Below are 12,157 nucleotides of genomic sequence, written 5' to 3' on the forward strand. Positions count from 1 at the left end.
TGGGTGTTGGTCACATGTCGATGTGAACTATGGGTGTTAATGACATGGTGATGTGAACTATTGATGTTAAATCACATGGCGATGTGAACTAGATTATTGACTCTAGTGCAAGTGGGAGACTGAAGGAAATATGCCCTAGAGGCAATAATAAAGTTATTATATATTTCCTTATATCATGATAAATATTTATTATTCATGCTAGAATTGTATTAACCAGAAACATAATACATGTGTGAATACATAGACAAACAGAGTGTCACTAGTATGCCTCTACTTGACTAGCTCGTTGATTAAAGATGGTTATGTTTCCTAACCATAGACATGAGTTGTCATTTGATTAACGGGATCACATCATTAGGAGAATGATGTGATTGACATGACCCATTCATTAGCTTAGCACCCGATCGTTTAGTATGTTGCTATTGCTTTCTTCATGACTTATACATGTTCCTATGACTATGAGATTATGCAACTCCCGTTTACCGGAGGAACACTTTGTGTGCTACCAAGCGTCACAACGTAACTGGGTGATTATAAAGGTTCTCTACAGGTGTCTCCAAAGGTACATGTTGGGTTGGCGTATTTCGAGATTAGGATTTGTCGCTCGGATTGTCAGAGAGGTATCTCTGGGCCTTCTCGGTAATGCACATCACTTAAGCCTTGCAAGCAATGCAACTAATAAGTTAGTTGCAAGATGATGTATTACGAAACGAGTAAAGATACTTGCTGGTAACGAGATTGAACTAGGTATTGAGATACCGACGATCGAATCTCGGGCAAGTAACATACCAATGACAAAGGGAACAACGTATGTTGTTATGCGGTTTGACCGATAAAGATCTTCGTAGAATATGTGGGAGCCAATATGAGCATCCAGGTTCCGCTATTGGTTATTGACCGGAGATGTGTCTCGGTCATGTCTACATTGTTCTCGAACCCATAGGGTCCGCATGCTTAAGGTTTCGATGACAGTTATATTATGAGTTTATGAGTTTTGATGTACCGAAGGAGTTCGGAGTCCCGTATGAGATCGGGGACATGACGAGGAGTCTCGAAATGGTCGAGATGTAAAGATCGATATATTGGACGACTCTATTCGGACATCAGAAAGGTTCCGAGTGATTCGGGTATTTTTCGGAGTACCGGAGAGTCACGGGAATTCGCCGGGAGGTATATGCGCCTTATTGGGCCTTAGTGGAAAGGAGGGGAAAGGAGCAAGGGAGGGGGCACCCCCCCCAAGCCCAATCCGAATTGGGAGGGGGGCCGGCCCCCCTTTCGTTCCTCCCTTCTTCCTCCTCCTTCCCTCTCCTACTCCTAATAGGAAAAGGGGGAGTCCTACTCCCGGTGGGAGTTGGACTCCCCCCCTTGGGCGCGTCACCCTCCTTGGCCGGCCCCCTCCTCCACTCCTTTATATACGGGGGCAGGGGGCACCCCAGAGACACAACAATTGATCATTGGTCTCTTAGCCGTGTGCGGTGCCCCCCTCCACCATAATCCTCGATAATATTGTAGCGGTGCTTGGGCGAAGCTCTGCGACGGTAGAACATCAAGATCGTCACCACGCCGTCGTGCTGACGGAATTCATCCCCGACACTTTGCTGGATCAGAGTCCGGGGATCGTCATCGAGCTGAACGTGTGCAAAAACTCGGAGGTGTCGTAGTTTCGGTGCTTGATCGGTCGGGCCGTGAAGACGTACGACTACATCAACCGCGTTGTTATAACGCTTCCGCTTTCGGTCTACGAGGGTACGTAGACAACACTCTCCTCTCTTGTTGCTATGCATCACCATGATCTTGCGTGTGCGTAGGAAATTTTTGAAATTACTACGTTCCCCAACACATAGTTCATAAGGTGTCGTCTCAACGGATTTAGATGGTGCCTTATTTAACGTGAATGCAGTCGTCTCTAAAGCATAAACCCAAAATGATTGTGGTAAATCAGTAAGAGACATCGTAGATCGCACCATATCTAATAAAGTACGATTACGATGTTCGGACACACCATTACGCTGTGGTGTTCCGGGTGGCGTGAGTTGTGAAATTATTCCACGTTGTTTCAAATGAAGACCAAACTCGTAACTCAAATATTCTCCTCCACGATCAGATCGTAGAAACTTTATTTTTCTTGTTACGATGATTTTCCACTTCACTCTGATGTGCATTACCGAGAGGGCCCAGAGACACCTCTCCGATACTCGGAGTGACAAATCCTTATCTCGATCTATGCCAACTCAACAAACACCATCGGAGACACTTGTAGAGCATCTTTATAATCACCTAGTTATGTTGTGACGTTTGATAACACACTAAGTGTTCCTCCGGTATTCGGGAGTTGCATAATCTCATAGTCATAGGAACATGTATAAGTCATGAATAAAGCAATAGCAACATACTAAATGATCAAGTGCTAACCTAACGGAATGGGTCAAGTCAATCACATCATTCTCTAATGATGTGATCCCGTTAATCAAATGACAACTCATGTCTATGGCTAGGAAACTTAACCTTTTTTGATTCAACGAGCTAGTCAAGTAGAGACATACTAGTGACACTCTGTTTGTCTATATATTCACACATGTACTAAGTTTTCAATTAATACAATTCTAGCATTAATAATAAACATTTATCATAATATAAGGAAATATAAATAACAACTTCATTATTGCCTCTAGGGCTCTAGGGCATATTTCCTTCAAGTATGACCAACATGAGCAAGCCATTACTGATTTGCTACTTTTGTACTTCTGATCCCCCATTCTTTAACAAACTTGTAATTCTTCTTTCTTATATTGATTCAGATTATTTCATGGTGTCACTTAATTCATAGTACATATTTTCTTTACATGGGATAAGAATAGCGGAAATGCAATTTGGTGCCCGAGCTGAGATGCTCTCGACATCTATGCCGTGAGTCAGCCTCGGGATTAGGAATGACGCACGTATTTACTCCCGTATATGGATGTATTAGTCATTTTTATGGGAAGGACAACCCACGCATGGCCCATGTTCATTTATTCGCTACCTACCGGGGTGTTCTCATGATTTCCTGCGCGTGCTCCCCCATGCCGGCCGTCGGCGCTGCTGCCATGGACGCTCACGACGAGTGGAGGCGCACCAGCTCTAGCAGTTTGACCTAACGCAAGAAGCCTACTAAGTGTGCTCATGCTGGTAGTCGCCATCGCCGCCACAGGCGCGAAGGCACCACCTCGTGTTCAGGCGCCTGAACCTCCGGCTGGACGCTGGCGGTGGCGGTGAAGACACTATCACTCCTGCAAGCGATGCGCTCGCACGGCAAGTTGTCCTCGATAGCCCGCCGTTTGGCGATGTGTAGACGACTACCCAAGTTCCATGTAGGCTCCCCCATACGGTGCGCAGCCGCCTTTGCCGCGTCCGTCATGGACGCGGTTGTCCTGCACGCTCACGCCGGAGCAGTCGGAGAAGATGACCCTGTTAGAAATTTTTGGAGCTAGAGTTGCACCTCCCAACAAGTAGTATCAGCCCTGATTTGGAACAGGACGAGGCGCGACAAAGCTAGCCGCTGCAAGTCTCTTAACTAGGTGCCCCCGTCACCGGCTCGTCGGTGAAGCCGTGTTGCTCAGACGTAGGCATGTAGCACTACAGATATGTGAGAGAAGGAAACATGATGGAGGAAGAGGAATTGAATCCATAGTGCTCCTGTCCAACGCGCTAATGCATCTCAGCACGTTATATTATCGTGAATGTAATTGAATTCATCAGGACGATGGATTCAATCTTTCGTCTAGCTCGTGTTTGTTGCCGCAGAGTGCTGCACGGCCTGCACCTCCACACCAGCTTGCCCGGGGACAAGACAGTCGCCTGCAGGCCTGCACATGAGAAGGATGGATTGACGCTTTGATCTGGCACCGGAGCAGAGGGAGAGGTCAGTATCGGAGGCAGCAGCCGGCTAGACATTATTACAGAGAGAGACGTCAAGGGAGGACACTGAGTGCCTGACAGTTGGCTTCCTGTACGTGGTACATGTCAGTACATTATGTATTCTTTTGCGTATAGGCTGTGGTATTTCCTCAAAAACTGAATTTGGCTCACATCACGATGCTCTATTGAATGGTATAGATAGCAGGAGCAGCTGGGCTCGGTAGCCAAAACGCTGTTCTTAAGAATAGAGACTAACCCTGAAACAAATTGATGGTTAACTTGACTGAAGCTAGATCCTATTTTCTGAACCAAAGATAAGGTAAACAGTAGAAGTCACTCATAAATTATTTGACTATAAGATCTGTTCATGGTATCCCCTAGTCCAAGGTTGTACCATCCTAAAAGATTTCATTATTGCAGCCGAACTCTAAATACAATTAGTGCCTGCATCTAGCACCTCCGGTTCCATTGCTCCCACACATGTCATGGATAGCTCTCCATTGTACTGTATTGACACAAAATAATGAACATTCGATTAGCTTGAATCAAAATAATGAACAAGCAGATCTTGGTGCTTTAGATTAATCTGGTTCACACAGAAGTATCAATAGCCGGCAAATTTAGTATTGTGCTAATCACATCGAATCAGGAAGAAGACCACAAAACAAATTTCACAACTAAAAGTATTAAGAAAAACTTCTAAGTCATAGGCCTAATTTAACTTATTAGAGTAGAATGCAAAAGGTTAAGAAACACCAAAATTATGCTTGATGTTATGGACGCCTGAAGGAATTGTGAAAGGTCAAGGAATAATCCCACATGGCGGAGAAGCCGCCGCCGAAGTCCTTGTCGTGGTCCAGCTGCTCCCTGATCTTGCCAAGTTGGCCTCTGGTCCGCTATTAGGATCTTTACTCTCCATCTGGCCCTGACCATCTTGTTCACATTGACCACCTTCCCAACACCCTTAGAATTTGGTAGAAACAAAAGAAGAGGAGAAGGCAAGGACGTTCGTCGGTCATTCCGAAACATACAACATACATATAGTCCTAAGGAATTTGTGGCAAGAGCATGTGGTGCAAGTGCAACTTGGCCGACCGAGAAGTTAAGAGTCAGAGAATTATTATTGACCTGCCAGATGTGCACGAGGCCGGTGACGGAGGGCTCGAACCTGTCGAGGCAGATCCGGCTGGGTTGCCATGCAGCAGCGGGAGCAGCTCGTCCTACTGACAAGCTCCTCAACGGTGCTCTGCAGCGTCTTCACACACTCCTCCACACCCATCGACGCCACCATACTGCTCCGGCCGCGTCCGCCTGTCTTTGCCTCTAGTAGTCTTGCGCCCTTCATTTCCTTGCACTTTCTTTTTTGAGTTCTCGCTTCGAATTTGTAAAGGAATCTGTTGTCTGAATCTGCCTCCAACTCGATCGCATTAGGATCTATTTGGTCTAGAACATAATGACTGGAGAATGAAAGATGAAAAGAATCCATCTCACCCGGCAGAGTCGAGGACATCCTTGAAGATCTTGGTGGCACCCTTGTGTAGGTCTTCTCCAGGTGCCGTTTGATCCTTCCTAGTCGATCCTCCCAAACGCCTCCCATAACCCGGGAGAAAATCCGGCGGCGATAGCGGCACTGCGCCTGCGCTTCATTTCCTTTGCCTGTTCATGGTCATCGGCGAGAGGAGCGGAAGGGACACATAGGATGGCCGATGTCATGGATCAATGAAATAATTACATAAAAATGAATTTTAGTGAACAAGAGAATCTTCTCCTGAGATTGAGGTAAGAAAATGGGATGAGTTCACCTTTGATCTATAATAGCACATTTAGGAATACCAAATTTCTTCTTCAATCATGCAAGTATCCAGGACAAAAATACTCCCAGCTCATTGGTGAGCAACCTTACTGAAGCTACTACATATAGGAAAAGGATGATTTCAGGAGGGGAAATGACAGCAATAGCTATCAGGCATAGCCCACTGTATGATGTTGGTGCCATTTGCAGATTTGATACAGCAGATCTAGCGATAAACAAAAGATGCAGCACTATATAAAGTCAGGTAACTGTACACTCAAATGCATCCCTACATGAAAACAAAAGCCAGCAAAGCACACATTTTAGTGAACATGTTTCAACTTTCTTTTCTTATTCGCATTCGCAAGAGATCAAATAGAACACAAGCAAAGCTAATAACCTCACAATCAAACAAAATATACACAATTTCATATATTTTTTGTTTCTTCATACTTTTATTCACCTCATGGATTCTTATTAATCTAAAATCATCTTGTTATGATTGTCTGGAACTAATTTTTTGAAGAATGAAATCACATGGCTTATATAGACCACTCCTTCCCTGCTAGCCCTATGGGATTTTCATCAAATACCTTGTAGGCGTACAAAACTAAAAATCCGCACAAGCAAAGACTATAAGTGCTGGAAGCAGGGCACCGGAAAGAGAGAAAAAGTCAAGAAGTGGTGAGGTTAATCTCTTTAGTTGTAAATGATATAGCCCTCCTGTCCTTTGAATAAAGAAGATTTAACTGTCAAAAAAATATAGTGGACATTTTGCCATAATAGAATCTGCACTTCAATTAAGATAAAAATAAGCAGTCAAGCAGTACTGAAGATGATGGAGTAAGAACATCGTTAGCCAAGTAAAATTTCAGAGGATGTTCTGAAGATGAACAACAGGGTACCCACTACAGAAAATTTCAGAGGATGTTCAGCCTAAAGATGAGAGGTTCATGTGGAATCGTGCGGTGTAGTGGCTCTCCTTCTCATCTGCAGCGACGCCGCAACCCTCGTCGCTCTTCTCGGTGGCAGCGCCCCCCTCCCCGTTCTCCTACGCGATAGCCTTGGGCTGCCTCGCTTTCACTATGGGCGCAACTTTCCTTCCTCTCCCCTGCGTGGCAGCTCGTCTTCCTCTCCTCCGCCACGGCGACTGCCGCCCGCCGCCCTCTTGTCCGCGGTGCAGCGCGGGAGACGACCTTCTCCACTCCTCCCTTGTCTACTCCTTCCCCTTGTCGCCGCCCCTACTCTGCAGCTCCACCCCATCACGACACCGACGACCGCATCTCGACTGGGTTGTGCTTGTCCTTCCGCGGCTTCCTCGGGACGAGAGCTCGTGGCACTACTCACCTTCTAGCTCTTGCCGCCACCTTCCGTCGGTGGCCAGCGCCGAAGGAGCGATGGGGCGGTGGTGGTGGCAACCCTACCTGGGGAGAGAGGAGATTGCTTGTGGGAAGAAAGAAATTTCTGGGAGAGGAGGCGCGTGCGTCAGGAGAGGAGGAGAGCAGAGGGCTTTCTTCGCGACGAAGCGAACGACGCAGCTTGCCGACGTGGAGTCAAACTCATTTGTCTCGTAGCTTGCCGACATGTAACGCGCGAGCGACTGTCCTTGATGCACACTTTATTGTTTTTTATTAGGGAAAAATAAAAATAAAAACAACTAAACGTGCCGGGCCGAACCGACACTCGTGCCCAGCCTCGGGCCAGGCCGCATGCCGGCACGACCCGATTATAAACGTGCCGGGCTAGGCCCCCATTTGGTCATCCAGGCAGCAGGCACGCGTTGCGCCTTAGCCCATCCAGCGTTCCTCAAAAAAAAAAGCCCATCCAGCATTCCTCCACCGCAGGCCGCGAATATATAATGGTCATCCCACCCCCAACCTAGGGTTAGCGGAAAGGAGGAGAGAGATTAGAACAGAGATGCGCCGGTCGTGTGCCGAGCTCCTCCGCCGTCGCCGCCAGCCGTGTGCCGAGCTCCTCCGCCGTCGCCGCCTCGCCACCCAAGTGGTCCTCGTATGAGGATCGAGCCGTGTTCCAGTCGAGGCGAGTAAATAAGCAGCTCCAAAGTTTGGAGCTGCAATTTAGAATCGAGAAGCTCTTTTCGGAGCGGCAGTCCGCAATCAAGCGGCTCCTTTCGGAGCGGCAGTCCGCAATCAAGCAGCTCATTTTTGAGCTGCAACCCGCAATCAAGCGGCACCGTAAGATCGAAGCAATCATCCGTCTCCGAATTCGACTAGATCTCTTATTTCCTAGAATAAGATCGACTACATCTTTTTTGGGTCTCCAAGTTGCCATCGGTCTTCCAGGCTGAACCCAGGGCCGGCCCTGGGCCATGGCGGCGAGTGCGACGGCCTAGGGCCCAGCACGAGCAGGGGCCCATACCCTATGCGTGCATACAATACACAGTATATTCATAGAAAGAAAAATTGTACGCAGGACAAACAGCCCAGCCCATGAAGAAGCGAGCAGCAACGCACGAACGAAGCCAACAATCCCGTCCGCTCCCAGTCCCAGAAACACGCCGCCAGCCGCCAACTCATCGTCTCCCTCTCGTTCTCATCCTCTTCCCCAAATCCAATTGATTGCCCCGAGTTCCTATGAGGCCAGAACCCCAACTCCCCAAGCTAATCAATGAATTGTCCATTAGTATCACACTTCAGTGTATTTCTTTGCATCCTACAAATACCCCAAGGGCCCCGGCGAACGGATCCAGAGAGGCGAGCCGGCCAGCGACGACACACCCTGTGCCCTGGCAGGAACACGGAGAGTAGCAGCCGGCAGATGGCCATCGATAGTTGGGGCTGTGGTCCGCCTGTCCGGCAGTGGAGAGCGGAGACGTGGAGTCCAGGCAACTCCTCGTAATTTTTTGCATCTCAATTTTTTTCCTTGTCTATTTTCTGCTTATGATGAATTGATGCGAGCAGTGTGGAGCAGCGTTGGATTTCTTCTATTTGCTCCAAGAGACCAAGAACAGGATTCGTGAAGACAAGAATTCAGGTGTTCTCTCTCCTTTTAACTGTTCCTTTTTCAAAACTTAAATCACTAAAGAACTATTTGAGATCAACCATGTCAGAGGAGAGATTGAATGGCTTTGCCATGGTGCTTTATTGAGAAAGATATGTCGGATAACATTGATCTTGACACTATTATTAGTGATTTTCCATCCAGAAATGCTCGAAGGTGTCGTTTTTCTTGAGTATGCCATTCACTTCATTTTTGTGTATTTGTCAGGTGGCTCATGATATTTGCTGATGCACGTTTGTGGTTGGACTGGTAGAGTTGGAATTGTAGCTTCTGTCGAATTGGATCAAGAATTTGAGAACAATATCACATATATATTTAGTTAAGAATTAAGACAACACTTCTAGGTTGTTGGAGCGTGTATCCTAATAATCCTATAATCATCTGATATATCCGTGGAACGGAGGGAGTATATATCTGCCCAGGACGCCCCGGCAGTCATCAGATCTCGAAGCAGAACCGCAACCCATGAGCCATCAGCTGCAAGTTCTTCTCGGGCCTCGGCAGACCTACACGGGAGCCATGGAGGTGAGTTCCTTGCCCTCTCCTTCCACTGAACATATTTCTTTGTTAAGACAGTTCTTCCTCTGAAACTAGGGTCAAAATTTAATATTTCACACCGAATCGAAATTGCTTCTTTGAGGATACAAAAAATTACTTTCGGTGAAGTAATAAAATAAAATAAAAAATAGAAGCATGTATATCTTTTAACCTTATAAAAGCTGCATCTTTGCTTACTTAAAAAAGCTGCTAAAACTTGAATTATCTTAGGGTAGCCATGGAGGTGAGTTCATTGTCCTTCCGTTCCATCTAGGCCCATTCATAGTTGCTTCATTAAAACTTGAATTTTTTTACGGGAAAATTATCAAGGTTGTATCTTCTGGACTACATTAAAATGGCATCTTGGAGACTGAATCAAAATACTCCCTCCGTCCCATAATGTAAGACACTTTTTTTGACACTACACTAGGGTAAAAAAGCGTCTTACATTATGGGACGGAGGGAGTAGCTTCTTTCACGATTGCAGTTATTTTGTGGAAAAAGTATTTCAAGTTTGTATCTCTTGGTACTACATAGAAATTCCATCCATGAGAATATCGAAAGTGTGTTTTTGCGACTAGTGCGAAATCAACTCTGATTTGTTCCCATGCCAAATGCAGAAAGACAGCGGAGATGATAGAATCAGCACCTTGCCCAGTGACATTGTGGTCAACATTCTTGACCGACTCGATTTCCGTGAAGTTGCGAGAACCAGCATCCTCTCCAGACGGTGGTGCCAGCTCTCTTGCAAGGTCTCCCGACTTATCATAAATGCTCAGCCTGATGGCGTGTCTACCTCCAACATCTCTGATGGTGACTTGGTTCGGATCAATGCAGCTGCTCTTGAAGCGACAAAGAGCTTACTGGCCCGCAGATGTCCAGGCGAAGACACCATCCGCCTCCTGTCTACCACGTTCTACTTGAGAGGTGATGTCCCCATATCCATTGGACATACTGTTGGCAGTGCCATGACGACACACAAGATTGAGAAAGCTGAATTCACAGTTTTGACAGTGAAGAAACGCCGACAGTGCACTCTTGATGATGTGTTGAACTATGGGACACAGTTTGTGTCATTTTTTAATGAGTGTCTGAATGCATTTACTGGTTTGACGCGCCTCTACATGGAGAATTTGAGATTTGTTGAATCTGACTTTGTCTCCAACATCTTCGTCACTTGCAAGCGATTAAAATATTTGGGTTTTTTCAATTGCGACACACAGAATCATTTAACACTCCAGGTTGAACACGCTCAACTCAGTGAGCTCAGTATGGTCAACTGCCGTTTTTACAAAGTCAAACTCAAGTGGCTCCCAAAACTCACCCGGACAACGTTCACATATTGGATGGCTTTTGAAGAACTACCATTGTCATTTGGTCATGTGCCACTGCTTGACTTTTTGAACCTCACTAATGTTGGTCTTAGTCGGCACAAAATGGTCGTGTTGAGTACATTACTTTGTGAGACACACATCCAAGAACTGCATTTGGGGTTTAAATGCGAAAAGGTAAGTCGGGATGATTGCTTTGTACCGGCTTCACTTGTTCTCTACTCATCCTATTATGTGTTCTTAAAAAAAATCATCATATTATGTGTTTATTGTTGCAGATTTGGGTTCAACCAGAGTGTCTGAGCGAAAGGCTGGCATCTGCGTTCCACAGACTAAGGATTGTCAGTCTAGTTAGCATTCCTGAAGGGTCTGATCTCACCTGGACAATTTTCATTCTGGAAGCTGCGCCATCACTTGAAGAGTTGTACATGTTGGTATGTTCTTACCTAAATCCACTTGTTCTTTCTCTATGGTTTACTCTGCTAATAACGGTACCTAGAGCTTGTTCTATTCTTTTTTGTTTGAGTTGCTCTATTATTATTACCCTTGCATGATTGCACATACCCGTGGAGTACAGCTGTCCTATGAGTGGCAAAACTAACCTGTTTCCTTTACCTATGTTGGAGTGCAGGTAATTGATCATCCGTGTGAAATGATAATGGATAAGAAAAGGAGGATGGAACTCTCGCTTAGCGAGATGAAGGGCGTCAAGTGGGAATCACCTAGATCAAATTTCAAGCACCGACACCTTGCCAAGCTCATCATCTTTTGCTTTGTAAATTGCATGGTGAGTCATGTCAGGCGTGTCATGAAAGCAGCGGTGAATCTGAAGGATGTGTACCTGTATGATAGACTGGCATGTAGCAAGTGCAAACACATGGCCATTTTTAAGCCTGATAGGCTTCCACGGGCAAAGAAGAAGTTGGATGCGATGAAGAAGCTGTTGACCCAGGGCATCGAGTCTGCTCCCAGAATTCACTTGCTGACCGATTGTGAAATGGAGGCTGACCATGCTGCAAGGGTTACAGGCTACTTGTGTTCCTGAAGATAGCTGAAGGCTTTCAGGAAGTTCATGTAATAACAGTCGGTTGGAGTACTCTATCACTTGTCTGGCTCTTGTTTTATCTCCTTTTCTTTACTCAACCTGTTGGAAGTAGCAAAATAAGAATTACTTGATCCTGTTTTACCATAAGTAATTTTAGGACCTGGTCTGTATTTGGATTTTGATGCTATGATGTGTTATTATGGTGATGAGTGCATCAGTTGATACGGTTCCATGAGATCTGGAAGCTGAATTATACATCTGTCGTGGCTTCTTAGAGCTAGAAAATCCTGTACTCCCTCATAAAAAAAAATCACCTGGCCAGATACCGTAGAAGTGGCCCGGCTTGTAAAGCTTATATACTGGAGCGGCTGCGTTTCAGGGTGGCAAAATCCTCTTTCCCTCTCCGCCGCAAACTTGCAATCTCCGTCGACAAATCCATTCCCCTCCGGCAGCACTTTGCCGCGCGCACAGGCACAAAAGTCCCAGGATGTCGGGTGCTGGACACGGGTGGGGTGGCCGAGGTGGCTCGCCCGC

General features: G+C 46.2%; 2 protein-coding genes across 4 annotated transcripts; one reads left to right on the plus strand and one right to left on the minus strand.

Annotated features, from left to right (window-relative positions):
- Window positions 1-4,155: 4,155 nt before the first annotated feature.
- LOC123103586 (uncharacterized) lies at window positions 4,156-7,240 on the minus strand. Of its 2 annotated transcripts, none has more exons than XR_006449868.1 (4): window positions 5,700-7,239; window positions 5,389-5,553; window positions 5,026-5,304; window positions 4,156-4,860 (listed from the first exon to the last, which is right to left on the minus strand). XR_006449868.1 is itself a non-coding variant. In XM_044525223.1 (4 exons), exons 1-4 carry the CDS (start codon window positions 5,492-5,494, stop codon window positions 4,335-4,337), a joined length of 597 nt encoding a protein of 198 aa, XP_044381158.1. In that variant the 5' UTR covers window positions 5,495-7,240; the 3' UTR covers window positions 4,156-4,334. The 2 variants fall into 2 exon arrangements, 1 of the variants encoding a protein (XP_044381158.1); XM_044525223.1 differs by having other exon boundaries at window positions 4,156-4,402; window positions 4,717-4,860; window positions 5,389-7,240.
- Window positions 7,241-7,567: 327 nt separating this feature from the next.
- Window positions 7,568-11,855, plus strand: LOC123103585 (uncharacterized). 2 transcript variants are annotated; one of them, XM_044525222.1, is made up of 6 exons: window positions 7,568-8,534; window positions 8,611-8,683; window positions 8,918-9,235; window positions 9,868-10,755; window positions 10,857-11,012; window positions 11,210-11,855. In XM_044525222.1, exons 3-6 carry the CDS (start codon window positions 9,176-9,178, stop codon window positions 11,621-11,623), a joined length of 1,518 nt encoding a protein of 505 aa, XP_044381157.1. In that variant the 5' UTR covers window positions 7,568-8,534; window positions 8,611-8,683; window positions 8,918-9,175; the 3' UTR covers window positions 11,624-11,855. The 2 variants fall into 2 exon arrangements, with proteins under 2 accessions (XP_044381157.1, XP_044381156.1); XM_044525221.1 differs by having other exon boundaries at window positions 7,568-8,544; window positions 8,611-9,235.
- Window positions 11,856-12,157: the final 302 nt, after the last annotated feature.

Source organism: Triticum aestivum, chromosome 5A (genome assembly GCF_018294505.1).
Source record: "Triticum aestivum cultivar Chinese Spring chromosome 5A, IWGSC CS RefSeq v2.1, whole genome shotgun sequence".
NCBI lineage: Eukaryota > Viridiplantae > Streptophyta > Magnoliopsida > Poales > Poaceae > Triticum > Triticum aestivum.